The sequence below is a fragment of the Solanum lycopersicum genome, chromosome 3, assembly GCF_036512215.1.
Source record: "Solanum lycopersicum chromosome 3, SLM_r2.1".
Taxonomy (NCBI): Eukaryota; Viridiplantae; Streptophyta; class Magnoliopsida; order Solanales; family Solanaceae; genus Solanum; species Solanum lycopersicum.
This window is the reverse complement of record NC_090802.1, coordinates 55,773,692-55,789,593: the sequence shown is the minus strand read 5'-3', so window position 1 is coordinate 55,789,593 and position 15,902 is coordinate 55,773,692. Positions and strand designations below refer to the sequence as shown.

At 28.9% G+C, this 15,902-nt stretch overlaps 2 protein-coding genes across 2 annotated transcripts; one reads left to right on the top strand and one right to left on the bottom strand.

Annotated features, from left to right (window-relative positions):
• Positions 1–627: 627 nt before the first annotated feature.
• LOC101267876 (uncharacterized) lies at positions 628–2,580 on the top strand. Its single transcript, XM_026030006.2, has 2 exons — positions 628–1,065; positions 1,897–2,580. Exons 1-2 carry the CDS (start codon positions 732–734, stop codon positions 2,448–2,450), a joined length of 888 nt encoding a protein of 295 aa, XP_025885791.1. The 5' UTR covers positions 628–731; the 3' UTR covers positions 2,451–2,580.
• Positions 2,581–3,007: 427 nt separating this feature from the next.
• PP2C-2 (protein phosphatase 2C AHG3 homolog) lies at positions 3,008–5,052 on the bottom strand. The gene is given in 4 exon segments (NM_001247763.2): positions 3,008–3,714; positions 3,806–3,911; positions 3,999–4,319; positions 4,413–5,052. Coding segments are annotated over 4 exon segments (1,221 nt in total). The 5' UTR covers positions 4,929–5,052; the 3' UTR covers positions 3,008–3,436.
• Between the last annotated feature and the right edge of the window lie 10,850 nt (positions 5,053–15,902).

Here is a 15,902-nt window from a genome sequence, read left to right as displayed (position 1 = left end):
AATATATGGGCTTTGCTCATATCTAAATTTTTTTTGAATGTGTAAATAAGGGAAAACAGATATAAAAGTACTAATGGTTCAACATTGTATCAAATTATAATTATATTGACTTAATCACATTATGGATTATTTAAGGGTTGTTTGGTAATCACATTATGGACTATTTAGGGGTTGTTTAATCTGGTAAGTGGATAAAGTTATGCAGGTATTTGCGATGTGGATATTAGTTATTCGGATATTAATAATGTGAGTATTCGTTATGCGGATATATATTAGTTTGAGTGACTCTTCTAGAGAGAAACCCATCTTAAGTGTGTTATTTTTGAATTAAAACTCATAGTTAATTAACTTTTTGAGAAAAAAAGTTTATAAGTAAGTTACTTTTGAATTTAAAATCAAAGTTAAGTGAAAAAAAATTTATAGTTGATTAACTATATGTGAGTTATTATCTCCTCGCTTTGTATTCTTAAAAGAAAGGTAAATATCAAATGATTGGTGTTTATTTTTTGTGGGTCAATTTTTGTGTTTGAAAAATGTGACATTATAATATAAAATTCTCAAATTAAACATTTTGGAGAATTTGAGATTTAAAATAATGAGACTGAGATTAAAAAAAAAAGATTCAACTGTTTTGGAATTGTGTGGGAGTAGTAAAACCGTATTTTGCGCATCGGTGTTTGTAAGGAACAAACAAGAATTTGGAAGTGTTGTGCTTGGCAAACTCAACAAAAATGGTTTCTAATGGAGGTAGCAAGATCAGATGGGGGGAGCTAGAGGAAGATGACGGTGAGGACCTCGATTTCCTTCTTCCACCAAAACAGATAATTGGACCTGATGAACATGGAATTAAAAAAACCATAGAGTACAAATTCAATGACGATGGAAATAAGGTTAAGATCACTACAACCACCCGCATTCGAAAGCTCGCCAAGGCTCGTCTCAGCAAACGAGCTATTGAACGTCGGGCTTGGCCTAAATTCGGTGACGCTGTTCATGAAGATGTTGGAAGTAGACTCACCATGGTTTCTACTGAAGAGATCTTGCTTGAAAGACCCAGAGCCCCAGGTCACATTTTGCATTACATCTACATATATATATATGTGTGTGATATATTGGTTTGGTATCCAAGATGTAAAATAAGTAATGTTTATTGCATAATCTAAATGTGTTTCTTTTGCTTGTTGGAGTTTATGTATGCATACAATTGATGATAGAATTATCGTCTCATAAACATTTTCTTTCTTTTCAATAAAATAAAGTGACTTTGTGGGATAATGATTATTAGTTGAGTCATAATCATCTAGATATTGAATGATGAAGCTAATAGTATTGAGTTTCTGTAGTTAAATGTCATCATAGCTTAATATAAATGTGAAGTGTGGTTGTCACAGTTAAGGTTTCAAGTTGCACTTGTATCATACAATCTTTTATGTGCATCACATAGCGCCATTAATTAACCACATCACTTATTTTCTAAACGTTGAAGCACATGGCTGCACCATTGTTATTTTGTACCTGTAGTAACTTGAAACTTTTGCTGTACTGTGTGGAGCTCATGTCACTTTATTTGGTTATTTTCATATAAATTGGTTATTTTGCTCTTCTTTTTAGAAGACAATTTGCTCGATGTAGCTTGTATTTTCTGTTGTATGTTTATATATATATGATAACCGATAAATCTTCAAGAGCGAACAACACATGTCTTGAAACTCAATAGATGATTAAGCCTGCCTTTCTACTCTTGTCCACTTAAATACCAGACTTGTTTATAGCTGGATTGAACCTGTGTTGCATAGGTAAGATCATGTTTTTGCGTTTATCTTGAAAATATAGTATTGCTCATCAAAGAATCACGGAATGTGCTAAACTAGTGTAATTTCTTTGTGCTGCCTACAGGTTCTAAAGCTGAAGACTCCAAAACAGCAGGAGACTCAATGGCTCAGCTTGTTAAAGGAGGTGCTGTTCTAATGGTGTGCAGAACTTGTGGCAAGAAGGGTGATCACTGGACATCTAAGTGCCCTTTTAAGGATCTTGCTCAACCATCTGAAGGTTTTGTCGACAAACCCCCAGTGGCAGAAGCAAATATGCCGGGTGGAGCTGTGAAGGGAGCTTACGTTCCACCAAGCTTACGAGCAGGTGCAGAGAGACCTGCTGGAACAGAAATGAGACGTAGAAATGAAGAGAACTCAGTTCGTGTCACTAATCTCTCAGAAGACACTAGAGAACCTGACTTGCTTGAGCTTTTCAGGCCTTTTGGTCCAGTAAGTCGGGTCTATGTAGCTATAGACCAGAAGACTAGCGACAGCAGAGGTTTTGGATTTGTTAATTTTGTAAACAAGGAGGATGCTCAGAGGGCCATCGACAAGCTTAATGGGTATGGATATGACAATCTAATTCTACGCGTCGAGTGGGCTGCTCCCAGAACAAACTCTCATGTTTTAAAATTTTGATCAACACTGGCCTTTTCATTTTCTATCCTAATCACTTGAGATGACACAAATCTCTCACCTTTGAGCAATGTGCTCAAAACTCCCTTACTATTGTTCACAAGATAATTCTTCTTTAGAGTCACAGTAATTTGCTGCTGTGTATAAACAAATTCATATTTGTTTATTGTGCTTTCAAGAGCTTTGAAGATTTACGGTAGTTTAAAGAGTGTCTGGAATCAAGTGCTTGTTCATGTGTTAATACAAGAGCCAGTGCTTCTAATACAAATCTTGGAATGTTCTTTGCTGCTTTATTTAATTCAATGTTGTTTATTGTGCTTTCAAGAGCTTTGAAGATTATTTACGGTTAGTTTGAAGAGTAGGATACCACAATTATAATTGCTTGCTAAGTATTCAAAGAACTATTTAAACAAATAGTCCTTCAGTCCGACAGACACCAAAATTGTTTGTCCTAATACATTTATCAAAAATCAATTTAATTAATTTTCAACGATAAATTAAATCACATTAATTAAATATTTTAAATAAAAAATTTAGATATTCTAAAACTTTATGAAAAATAGTATAAATTACAATTTTTATATTTTAGTATGATAAAAAAATACATCTCTAAAATTTTTATAGTTATTCTAAAAATTGAAACCATCACAAACAATAGCGAATGAAGGAATTAACTCGTAGAAGTTTCTTCTCCAATAAATGTGCAAAAACTTTTAAACAATAAAAACAATCCAATTGAGCAGAAAACAAAGCCTGCAAAAATCAAAAGTAGGCTATCTGTTTCGAATGTCCAGAACACCAACTTAGTAATACAACAGAGGCTCTCCAGCTCAAGCAGTTTCTCTTTCATTAGGAGAGTTGCATTGCATTGCATCGCAGGAACCAACCGCGAAAAATCTTGCCTATGATAAATGAAAATCATATTGTTTGGCTAGCTCTAAAATTGAAACAAGTACATGTACATGCAAAACATATAAATTAATAATCCCCTATAGACCTCTTTTCAAATCAACAACGACAACGCTAACATTATCCGAACTGTGCCGAGCCAAAGCCAGCCTTGTCAAGAGGATTGATGCATCAGTGCAAGCCTGGTCAGAGTTCTGCCCAGATCGCAAGCACATGCGAGCCACACCACATGCTGTCACGTTTGACACAACATCCCATAGCCCGTCGCTAGCTAATATCAAACACTCGTCTTCCACTGTTCTCTCCGTTATGGTCACCTCCGGTTCAGATGTAACATACGGTTTCAAGTAACTGTCACCTGAAAAATGTTCCAAACAAAATATAAGTCTAAAGGACAAATCACCAGTTAAATTATCATCATTGACCATTTATTTAACTAATATGCTTACCGATTGCTCGAGACATAGCCAAAACTCCAAGAACTCTCGCACCATCCCAATAGATTACACGACCGCCAGCTTCTTCAATCCGATTGAGTTCATCGGGTCGATCAGGCTAAAAAACAGAAACAAAACACTGACTTAGAAATACTATTTACAGTAACAGAAAGAGAATGTTAGGAATTACTAATTTGGTACACACCTTATGGTCAGTGGACAGAGGAATTGGGACACCGTTTCTGCAGAGCACAGCGCGAGAATCGCCGCAGTTGGACACGACGATTTTGTTTGGATTTAGGACGGCCACGACAGCAGTGGATCCAACGGCATCGCACTGCGGCGTCTGAAGTTCGCATCTACAATCCGCAGTTTGTGTACCTCCAGCTCCTTTCGAATATTCAACTACTTCTTTGTCCATTTTTGAGAAGCTCTGAATCATCATCTCTTTCCATGTAGCTTCTCCTGCGCTCTCAACCTCGTTCTTCACTATCTCATGCATTCTATCTTTACATTTCATCGCCGCCTACATAAGTAACCATTCAACAAAATTAGCAAAAAAAGAGGAAATTGCATACATTAAAAGGAGACCTAGCAGGTTGATGTTAAGATTAATTACATGAGAGCAGCCGTGGCCGTCGTAGAGACCGAAGAAATGTAAGATGCTGGACTTTTCATGTTTATCCTGAAGAAACGACGGGTAGATCGACACCGTATCTTCCATATCTCTTCTCCTTCCACATACAGATGTCATCCCGAATTTCGGACAGTCGGAGACTCCCTGGCGCTCAATATTCGACGATACAGATGCAGATTCCGTCAAATCCAAAGCGTTCGTTTCGGTTTCTTTATTCTCTGCTAGCTTCTTTTCACCCACATCAGTGCACGGCAGCGAAAGTGGGAGGGAAACAATTCTTTCCAACTTGAATTGCTTCTTCTCTTTACTATCATAGCTTTTTACGGACACAGTTTTCTCCAATTTCTTTCTCTTCCTTCCATTCTCCATACTACTCGGTGGAGCCACCGCCATATCGCTGGCAACAAATCGAAACTGATGAATTTCCATGCGTCTCCTTCTTGCAGCTTCCGTACTCGGTTCGGTTGGAGCTATAGTTCTAGTCTCGCCAAAAGACATTCCGCAACTTAAAAGAAAATCGTATACACTCACTCTTCTTCTGTTTGATCAATCAATCGCTAAAACTACCGAATTGAACAACTGATAAATTCCAAGGAAACAATACGTAGATGAATAAGAAATGTAAGGATTCACATGGAGAGAAGAAGCCATATAAATATAAGAAGATGGGGGAGAGGCGGCCTACTTGCGGGCAACTGCCCGTCATTGACCCGGGCAGACATTTAAAAAAAAAAAGTATAGTTGGTGTCAATTGAACGATGAACTGAAATGTGGACAAATCTTGGCCGTTGATGGTATTCATAAAATGTTTTTCTTGGACCACGTGTAAAGAAATATTTAGGTGGACAAAGTAGATCAATAAGCTTACAACACGAATTGTGTGTTGCGGACCTTCTTTCTTTGACACGAGTCTTGCTCAACTGTTTCTAATTTAATCACCCTCCATTATTATATTTAGGAGTAGTTCAGTAGAATGTATAAAAATAATATATATATATATATATATATATATTGTATACAAATCTTTTTAATCGTAAAATTATTATTTTTAATTTGGGGGAAAAGATGTAAAATTATTTTTGAGCCATAATTGGTCTTTAATCATACTAACCAATGTATTAAATTATTTAGTTACCAATATCTAAAAATAGTACAGTTCTCAATACGTAATAGAGTGCATAACTAATCAAAACATTAATTATATATAGCATAAAAAATGTACAAAACAAAAAAGTTACTATTAAATATAATTAAGGTATGCATTATATTTGTTAATACACCGTATCAAATTATCCCTTGGATTTATAATAGTAATAGTTTGATAGTAGAAAATTTATGGTTTGGAGATAAATCAATTTAAGCTTTATAATTTAATCAAATTGTATTTAGATTTGGATCAACTTAAAAACTAATTTAATCGAATGTATAAATTTCGTATATATATTTTTTATACATGCATCTAAGTATTGTATACTATATGTTTTTATCAAATTTATTTATAATTTATTTATTAAAGAAAAAACGTCTAAGATAAAGAATATTTTTTTTATTGATCACATGTATATATTTGTCTATGATAAGTTTTTGTAAAACCTAAATGTCGTTATCTCTTCCTTTTAGATCAAAATGGTAGAGAAAAATTAAAATATTTTATTCACAATTAATTCAGTTATCACAAGTTTTGTAATGCTATCGTCCTAACTATTTATTTGTTTTAAATGAATTGTTATCGTATTTCTCTTCTTTTGAAAGAATATTGTTTAAAAAATAATAATTGTATGATTAATAACTGAAAAATCAAACCAATTGAAATTGATAACACCCAAATCAATAAATATATATTGTACTTGATTTGATTTGATTTTAATAATTTAAAAATTAATTAATTTAATTTGATTTTAATTTGATAAATAATCGATTTAAATTGACGAACACCCTAATTCAAATAATATTATTCATATATTCTTATATATTTTAAAATAAATAATTTATAATAATTTTTATGTGACTTTTATATATGATTTTCTTATCAAAAACTTTTAGAAATTCCTTGAATACGCAATTAAAATAAAAAATTTCACTTTAAAAAATATACATTAACAATGTTATACTTTCCTTGTTTAATAATATGTGTCTATAATTAATTTTACACGCTTTTTAAGAAATTATAAAATGAAAATTAATTATTATTATTTGAATATAATAAATAAACATTTTAAAAGGTTAAGTGACAAATAACTAAGATTAATAATAAAAATAAATTATAAATTAAATATAAAATAATTTATTATTTTTATAAAATAAATAAATATTGTTCAATATTTCAAAATAATATGATGGCACGATGAAGAAGTATAAATTAAGACGGAAGAAGTATTTGATTATATTTTTTTCAAGAGAGAAAGAAAAAGAAGCTCTTCTAAGGAGGGCGTACCACGTGGCTAGATCATACAATAAGATATTCGTGTTTGCTTTGTCCTTGTTCTACTATAATATAACTATAATATTTAAACAGGCTATTGTCAAACCCTCTTATCTACGTGTTTAATTCTATCGTTGTTTTGATCTTTTTATTTTCTCATTCCTGTTTACATAATTAATTTTAATTAATATTTCATTTATTTGATATTAATTGAATTGGTAAAATAATAATATACATATAATTATTCTGTTTGTAATAGTTATTCGTTATTGATTGATATAATATCTAAATAATTATAAATATTAAATAGAATGGTAATTTAAAATATTACTCCACTATAAATATAATAAGGCAAATGACATAAATAACATATTTTTAAAATTAAATGATTATTTATCTCTTATAAGTTTTTAATGAATAAAATCCTTTAAAATATACTTTAAAAATATACAAAAATACGGATACATAAAAAGGCCACTACAATAAAAAAAATGACGGCTAGATTATATATTTTTTGTCATATTTTTGTATACGCCTCCTTTTTTGTCATATTTTTTTATTCGTCTCGTTTTTATTAAAATTTGACACATATTTATAATATTTTTGTATCCGCTTCATTTTTTTTCACATTTTTGTATTCGTTTTATTTTTATATCTTTTTATCCGTTTGATTTTTTTTATCACACCTCATTTTTTGTTACATTTTTTTATCCGCCTCTATTTTGTCACATTTTTGTATCCACCTCATTTTTACATTTTCCTATCCGTCTAATTTTTTATCACATTTTTGTATTTTCATTTTTTGTTACATGTATCGACCTCTATCTTTTTCATATTTTTGTATACGCCTCATTGTTACATTTTTGTATCCATATGTTTTTTAATCATATTTTTGTATCCGTCTCATTTTATGTTACGTTTTTGTATCCGCCTCTATTTTTCTCACATTTTTGAACCCGCCTCATTTTTATATTTTTGTATCTGTTTGATTTTTTATCACATTTTTGTATCCTCCTCATTTTTTGTTACATTTTTGTATTCGCCTCTATTTTTGTCGCATTTTTATATCCGTGTCATTTAACTTAAAAATGAGAAATTTTAGGTATTTTTAAAACTAATAGGGGATAAGAGTAATAAGTAAACTTGAAGGAGGAATTTTTGTAATTTTCCTATAATAAACACAATATCTTGAAAAATATGATAGAAAAATGACTATAATTAATTAGGAACTAATTGTAACATCTATTAATTGATTTCATTAAGTGAACAAGTATTATTAGACATTTCAAAATAATTTAGTGGATAGTAGCAATTACTAGACGTAGAAAATAAAAAAAAATATAAAATTATAATTTGAACCATAATTCAAAATACAACCTCAAATTAGATATTAATTTTTTTACTATTTGAACATTACATACTCTCTATCTTAATTTATGTGTTACTTTTTAATTTTTGAGAGTTAAATAATTTAAATTTAATTAAAAATTTATACATGAAATTTGTAATTTAAATAAAATTTATATATTTATTAAGTACGTAAAAGATTATTAAAAATTACAAAAAAATTATTTAAAATAATTAAAAAAATAGACTCGTTGATAGAAAAAGTGAAACGTCAAATGAAAAGGAAAAAGTAATATTTATGCCAAAGAAATCCTAAATAAAAGTGGGTCTATATTGTACTCTGCATATAGGGTGTAGTTGTGCTAGGGCTATATACTCTACATATAGGGTATAGTTGTGCTAGGACTATGGTTATGATTAAAGTTTCAAACTGATTTTAATTTTGAAATTTGAACTGATTTGAATCTTACTAAAAAGTAACGAAATCAAACCAAAAAGTTCTGTAGATTATTGTTAAATGTAATGAAACAATTTGGGCAGAAGAGGAGATAGGAATAGCCTTTGGAATAGCGTAGGTGTGGCCTGTGAAATATGGTAAAGGGTGATAGCAGGGAGTGGGACCGTAGATGATGAATGGAAGTTGGGCAATAATAAATAAGTTTTGGTCATCCACTGCCAAAAGATGAGAGATACGTGTCTTTCGGTGTCATAGAGTTGAAGCCCCTCATTTTGCAACGTTATATGGACACTTGTAGAATTTACAATTTAAAATTATTATGCCGCCCTCACCTCACCTCACCGCATGCTCGGAAAATGAAAAATAGTATGACTATAAGCTAGCTGTATGCACCTTCCCAATACCTCGTTAAACTACTCATCTCCATACGTTTGCTTTTCTTTATTTGCTGTCTGGTAATGTAGTTTCAGTCGTGCATTTTTAGGGGCACTGATGCCTATTAGGAAATTTTACATTTTTATAATGCAAACTCGATTAATTAGTTAAAGAGTCCACATGATCATGAAGTCACTCATGCCATTTACCTACTATTTTCCATGTTGGGTTCATTTCTTTACTCTTCAGAGTAGTAATAATTGGTTCATCATCTTTTCAGGATCAATCAGATCCATTGACTAAATACTTAACCTGGAAAATAAAGTAGTAGCACCTGAAAAATGTTCTTATTTTTTTTTAATCTGTTTAAAAAAATGATTTTTTTTTTCATTTTTTGATTACATTTTAATTATAACTATTCTACGTGGCATGTTTAAAATCATAAAATTAAAAGATATTTTGATACGGTTGATATAACTATAATTTAAAACCAAAAGATTAAATTTTTTTCTTTCTTAAACTTCATTCCAAGTTAAATTAGACTATCCTTTTTTAAATGAAGGGAGTAATATTTTTTCCTTTTTAGAGTCAAACAATTTAAATTTTGATCGAAGAATTTATGTATAAAATCTTCTTGAGATGAATTTATATATATCTATCTAAACTAGGTAAAAAATATTATAAATTAAATAATTCATAATTAAAAATATTTTAAAATATCTATTAATATTTTATGATTAAAGATAACTTATATAAATTTTAAAATTCTGTCAGCCGAAGGAATAATTATTAAAGATGAAATTTACTGCAACAACTTATATAAATTTTAAAATTTGAAAATTGTCAGCCGAAGGAATAATTATTAAAGATGAAATTTACTGCAAATTATAATTAAGCTCTATTTCTCTTCTCAATTATGTCGGCAGAAAAAAGGAAATGAGACAGGTAGGTAATTTTCAAATTTCTGAAATATATTGTGAAAACTATGGGCATCTTTTAACGCTGCACTTTATTTTAATTTTCAAATATATATTTTTTTTATTTTTCAGACAACTAACTTTAACTCAATCATTTGTCGGCTTGATTTTATTATTTTTTTGATTTTTCTAAATAAAATTATAAACAAATCAACTACTATTAACTTTTAAAAATCTAAAAGTAAAATCAAATTGAAATAAAAATCTATTTGGTTCAGCTCTTGCTTTGAATTGATTTTTATCCAAACTCTACCTGCTAGTATAATAGATAAAACTAACATATCAAAAAAAATAATTAATATTTAGACTGGTAGTTCTTAATAGTAGCACATCATATTATACTGGGTTGGCCTATTTCTCTCCTAAACTAATCATTTGTAGACTTTTCTTTGCCATGATTTATTACAAGTTCATTTTCTAATGATCTTGATAAGAGGGTATAATGAAGCATTCTTGATGTGATGTTATATTCCATTGTATTAAAAGAGTCAATAATTTGCTTATAATCCAATCAAAATGCAACAAGTTTAACTTATTTAATGTAATATATATATGGTGCGAGAAAACCTAATTGATATGAAACAGAGAGATGCCTCCATAATGCTTTCCAAGTTTTGGTTGTGTGAGAGTCATTAATAACTGCCTTCATCTCTTGTTTTTTTAAATTAAAAAAAAAAACAAGAGTTGTTTTTTTAAAAAAGTTACGTGTAGTTTTCATATAGGCATAATACATATATTAAATTCTAAAATTAATTTTAAATTTTAATTTTGATTTTCAATTTTCATAATGCATAAATGAACATTTTAATTATCAATTTTTAAATAAATAAACATATGAATCTTATATGACATAATACACGTAAGATAAAAAATAACATGTAGGACTTCTTCTGTATCTGTTTATTTAATTTTATAAAAATTTAAATGCTTATTCATACATCATCAACATTAAAAAATATAAATATAAATTAAAATCAAATTCAAACGAAATAAGGAAAAAGAAGAAAAGTAAGAGTTCTTATTGAAAATTAGAAACGTGTCACGAGAGAGGGGACTAAAGTAGTAAACAAAGATTTGTGGGACCTATAAAATCAGCAAAAGTAATGTATGAACAAGGCACGTGTAAATGTATAGGCTGGCAAGCAGAGAGGTGATGATAGAAGAAAACTCATGCACTCGTCCCGTCCCCTTCACTTTCACCAGTATGATATGAAAAACAAAGAAAAAAGTGATTGAGGTAACGTGTAAGAATAAAATTGACAAAAATCAATACTCAGTATTAATGATCACAGACTTTTACAACATAAATAGGGCGAAGGAGTGTATTAGTAAAAATAATAAATATAAAATATTTTATATATTAAAAATTATTTTATTTCATATACTTTTTTACGTTCTCTCTAATTAATAGAAAAGATCAGTATAAAAATACACATTAGTTTTTTTTTTTCAACTTTATATCTAAATTATTGTAAGTGAAAACTTTATACCTATCAGTATGTGTAAGAATAACAAAATGGATAAATAATATGGTATTTATTCATATTAAATGAATTGAATATTTAATTCATTTGAAAATGAATAAAAATTAAGTAATATCTATATTACTCATTTAAAAATTGATAATTAATAAATAAAATGGATAAAAGCAAAAAAAATAAAAATAATGAGCGTTGTAGCAAAAAAAAACCTCAATAAAAACATTAAAAAAAAATTACATTTAGTTTGGGATAGAAGTGATAGGGATGGGTAATAATTTGTTTTTCAAAAAAATTAATGAAAAAATGAAAAATTATGTTAATATTTTTTGGGATAGGGTGTTGAGGCCGCGGTGGTGGGTGGGGTAGGGTTATGTGGTAGGGAACAGGGGATGTGATAATTTTTTTAAAAAAAAATTAATTTTTTTATAAAAAATTTAATGAATTTTTTTTTTTTGGATGGGTGTAGGATGGAGGGGCTGGTAGGGTGTGGGTTGGTAATATTTTTTTAAAATTTTGTTAATTTATTTTGGGATGAGGGTGTGGGGGAAGCTGGTAGGGATTGGGTGAAGTTTTTTATTTTGTACATTTTATTGCGAGGGGGGTGGGGTGGACGGGGCAAGTAGGGGTGGAGTTAAATGATATTATTTTTAAGCTTTAAATAAAATTTTTAATATAATATGGATAATATTGTTACTCATATTATTTATTGGATAAATTCGTTTTATCCATTTAAATATAATAAAAGAAAAGGGATAGCTTGTCTATTTTTATTTAATTTATTTTTAATAGACTTATATTCGACTCAACTCGCTCATTTGTCATATTTCTAGTCATGTGTAATATACTTTCCCTTTATTAGAAAAACCTTGCCACATGAATAAAAAATAATTTCATATTAATTAAATAAATTATTAGGAGTAGTATTAGTTTAAATCTAAAGATTAAAGTACTAGTAAATAAAATAAAAATTTAAAGTATCTTTCTCAGCCCATTGGACCATCTCCTCCCCCCTCCCCCCCCAAAACCACCCACACTCATCCTTTTATTTTTAAAAATTCTCTTATAAAATATTTTTTAAATTCAAATCTCACCGCCTCCTCCCCTCGCGCTTCTATTTTTTTTAATTTTATGTTATACGTGTATATATATTTTTTGATTTTTTTAAAAAAATTGCTTATCGAATATAATAGAAACAAATTTTATGTTAAAAAAAGTTTTGCAGCAAGTATATATATACTATTTCAAGGAATTGGAAGGGGGCGGGGGCAGCGGAGGCGGAGATTTAGTAATAAAATTGATAAAAGTTTATTTTTTTTTTAAAAAAATAAAAATTGGGATGGGGAGGAGGGTATGGTGATTGGTGAGAAAGAGCGGAGTAGGATAGAAAAACATTTTACATTATTTTTTGGGAAATAGTAATTCTTTAATTTTCAATTTTAATTAATATTAATAATTTATTTAATTTTTGATGAGATAGATATTTTGTTCACGTGGAGTGTGATGTACAATTTTTTAAAATAAAAGAGAATATACTACACAAACCATGAAGACATTGTAATATAAAGATAAAAGACATAAAGTCACCCTTGATGTTGTTTCAAATTTGCAAAAAAACACCTTAACTTTGCAACTGTCCTATTAATTCACTAAATAATTTTCATCATATATTATTATACCATTTTTCTATCAATTCTATGTTTTAAGAAGCAAGTGTGTTCACACACCAATCATTATATGACACATGTTAATTTTAATTTAAAATGTATTTTTTTATCTGGAGTTTTTCCTTTATATTTTTTTTTAACTTTATTTCTCTCTCTCTTATTTTTTGATTTTTAATTTTGATTTATCTTAAATTTCACTTCATCTCCTACCTTCCACTTTTAAGTGATTCATTCCTCCATTATCGTGTTTTCTTCACCTCCTATACCCCAAGTCAACTTGAACCCTATTCCCATTTTTTTTATTTCCTTTTTCTTCTTCCGGTTAAATTCTTTATAGAATTCATATTATTTTTTAGACTTTATTGAATTATTGATAGCAAAATTAATTATTTTTCTAAGAAAATTTTGAAGGTACCATAAACTACTCATTTTCATATAAATTCAAAATTAGAAATGATAATTTTAAAAGAATCAATTAATTCGTAAAAATTGAAAGAATTTAATTGAAATTGGATAAAAAGACAAACTATATGATACTTTCTAATCATCTTGAAATCTAATGGATTTTTCTAATTGTTCGAAATTTAAGAAAATATTTAGATGAAATTTTAAAATTAAAGAGAGTAAATTTAATAGTAATAAAAAAGAAGGTAAAGTTATGGAAGAATGGTGACATTGAAAGTAAGAAACTTTAATGGATGGAGATGAGAAAGAATTTTTGAAAAAAAAAAAGAGAAAGAAAAAATAAAAAGAAAAAAAAATTAATATAACAAGAAAAATAAGAAAATATATTTTATAATAGAGTACTTATAAAAAATAAAAATATATTATTTATTATAGGTTGCTCAATCTCTTTGAGAGAGTGCACACAACTCTCTATGTCAGGTGGACGAAAAATGATATAATTATATATATTCAAAATTGTTTAGTGGGGTAATAGGACGATTGCAAAGTTAAGGCGTCTTTTTGAAAATTCGGGACAACTTCAGTGTTAACTTTATGTCTTTTCTCTAATAAAAAAGATGGTGTATTTCTCAAACTAATAAGTGATAGCTTAGATATGAAACTCACACTCTCAATAGTTTAGAGTGTTAACTTTATGTCTTTTCTCTAATAAAAAAGATGGTGTATTTCTCAAACTAATAAGTGATAGCTTAGATATGAAACTCACACTCTCAATAGTTTAAGTAGGAAACTGAAAAAAATGGGATAACTTAAGTGTATTTCTTTTTTACCCTTATCTCTTAATAGAATATAGGGAAAATGACAAATCTATCCTCAAACTATCATAAATGATATGCATATATCATCTGTTATACTTTTGGAACAGCGATACAAAAAATTAGAGCATATATACATTTATACTAATGGACATACACGTGTCATAATCTTATCCACCGACTCGATATTTATTAAATATCGAATTGACGGATAAGATTGTGTCACTTGTGTCCCTATTTAGTCTCCGGTTAGAGTGAAAAACATATATGCTCCAGTTTTTGGACGAAAAAACCACCAATGTCCCAAAAGTATGATGTATGATACTTTCATATCATTTACGATAGTTAGGGGATGTATTTGCCTTTTCCCCCCTAAAATATATAATTAATACCAAGAATTTCCATGTTTTAGTAATGTAAGAGAATTTAATGCTCGTATTAACATGGTTAAATACTCAATTACCTCTCAATTTTTTTTTTATCTTTTCCGCTATAATTGTGAAGGATATTTTTGTAAATATAAATATTTTTATACAATGCATGTTATTTTTAATATACAAAACAATGTATAAGAATAAATTATGTATATAATTGATGTAAACATTACTATACACTCTATTTACCGTTGTTTTCATACACACTATCAAACGAGTTGTTGGCAAAATGTATAAAAATAATGCTAATTAGAGTGTATAGTAATGCTTTCATTAGTAATATTTGATATTAGTTATATTTACATTAATTATACATAGTTTGTTTCTTATGCATTGTTCAGCTAAGTGTATTAAAAATATGCATTTATATAAAAATATTTATTTTTAAAAATATCCTTCACGATCATGATGGAAAAATATAAAAAAATTTATGAGGGATAATTAGATCTTAACCATGCTAGTGCATGTATTAAATTCCTATGCATTACTAACATCTAGAGATCCATTGATAAGACTTTCAAGAAAAGAAAAACTAGATTTTCAAGCGTCTTCAAGAATTCTTGATTTTCGCCAAAAACATTTTTCTTTTCAAGTACGTAAGACTTTTCACAATATTGAACTTGTTTGTCCTCATGCCATAATCTAATTCATTCATGAAATCATTCATTAAATCATATTGTATCTACAAGATTCTTGAGTAGTTCTTGATTCTAGTTTCATTCTTTAAAAATGGACGTTAACTTGGATTGGGGATCTTTAGCATAAATTGTGTTTTCTTAAAAAAAATGTATGAATTCTCATATAAGAGTTTAGGAGCAATTCTCCAATTCTAACCTGATTTGAAGCTTGAATTTTACCAAAAACATTTATCGAAGTGCTGGAGATGGGCTGGGATGACGTGTCAGCAGTAGGCCCAAATCCAGCCCAGTCCTTTGGGGTCTGGCTTAATCTTTTGAGCTTATATATTTATATATAATGGATAAGGAAGATACTAATAATGGTCTTATTTATGATGACATCCATTGGATCACTAAGAACATGAGTATCTGCACCTAAAAGAGATACCATCCATAGAGGAGAAAAAGTCTATAGACA

Excerpts from the sequence above, each read along its gene's own strand:
- LOC101267876 (XM_026030006.2), top strand. The coding sequence starts at position 732 with ATGGTTTCTAATGGAGGTAGCAAGATCAGATGGGGGGAGCTAGAGGAA. Across the intron at positions 1,066-1,896 it reads TGAAAGACCCAGAGCCCCAG|GTTCTAAAGCTGAAGACTCC; the intron begins GTCACATTTTGC and ends TGCTGCCTACAG.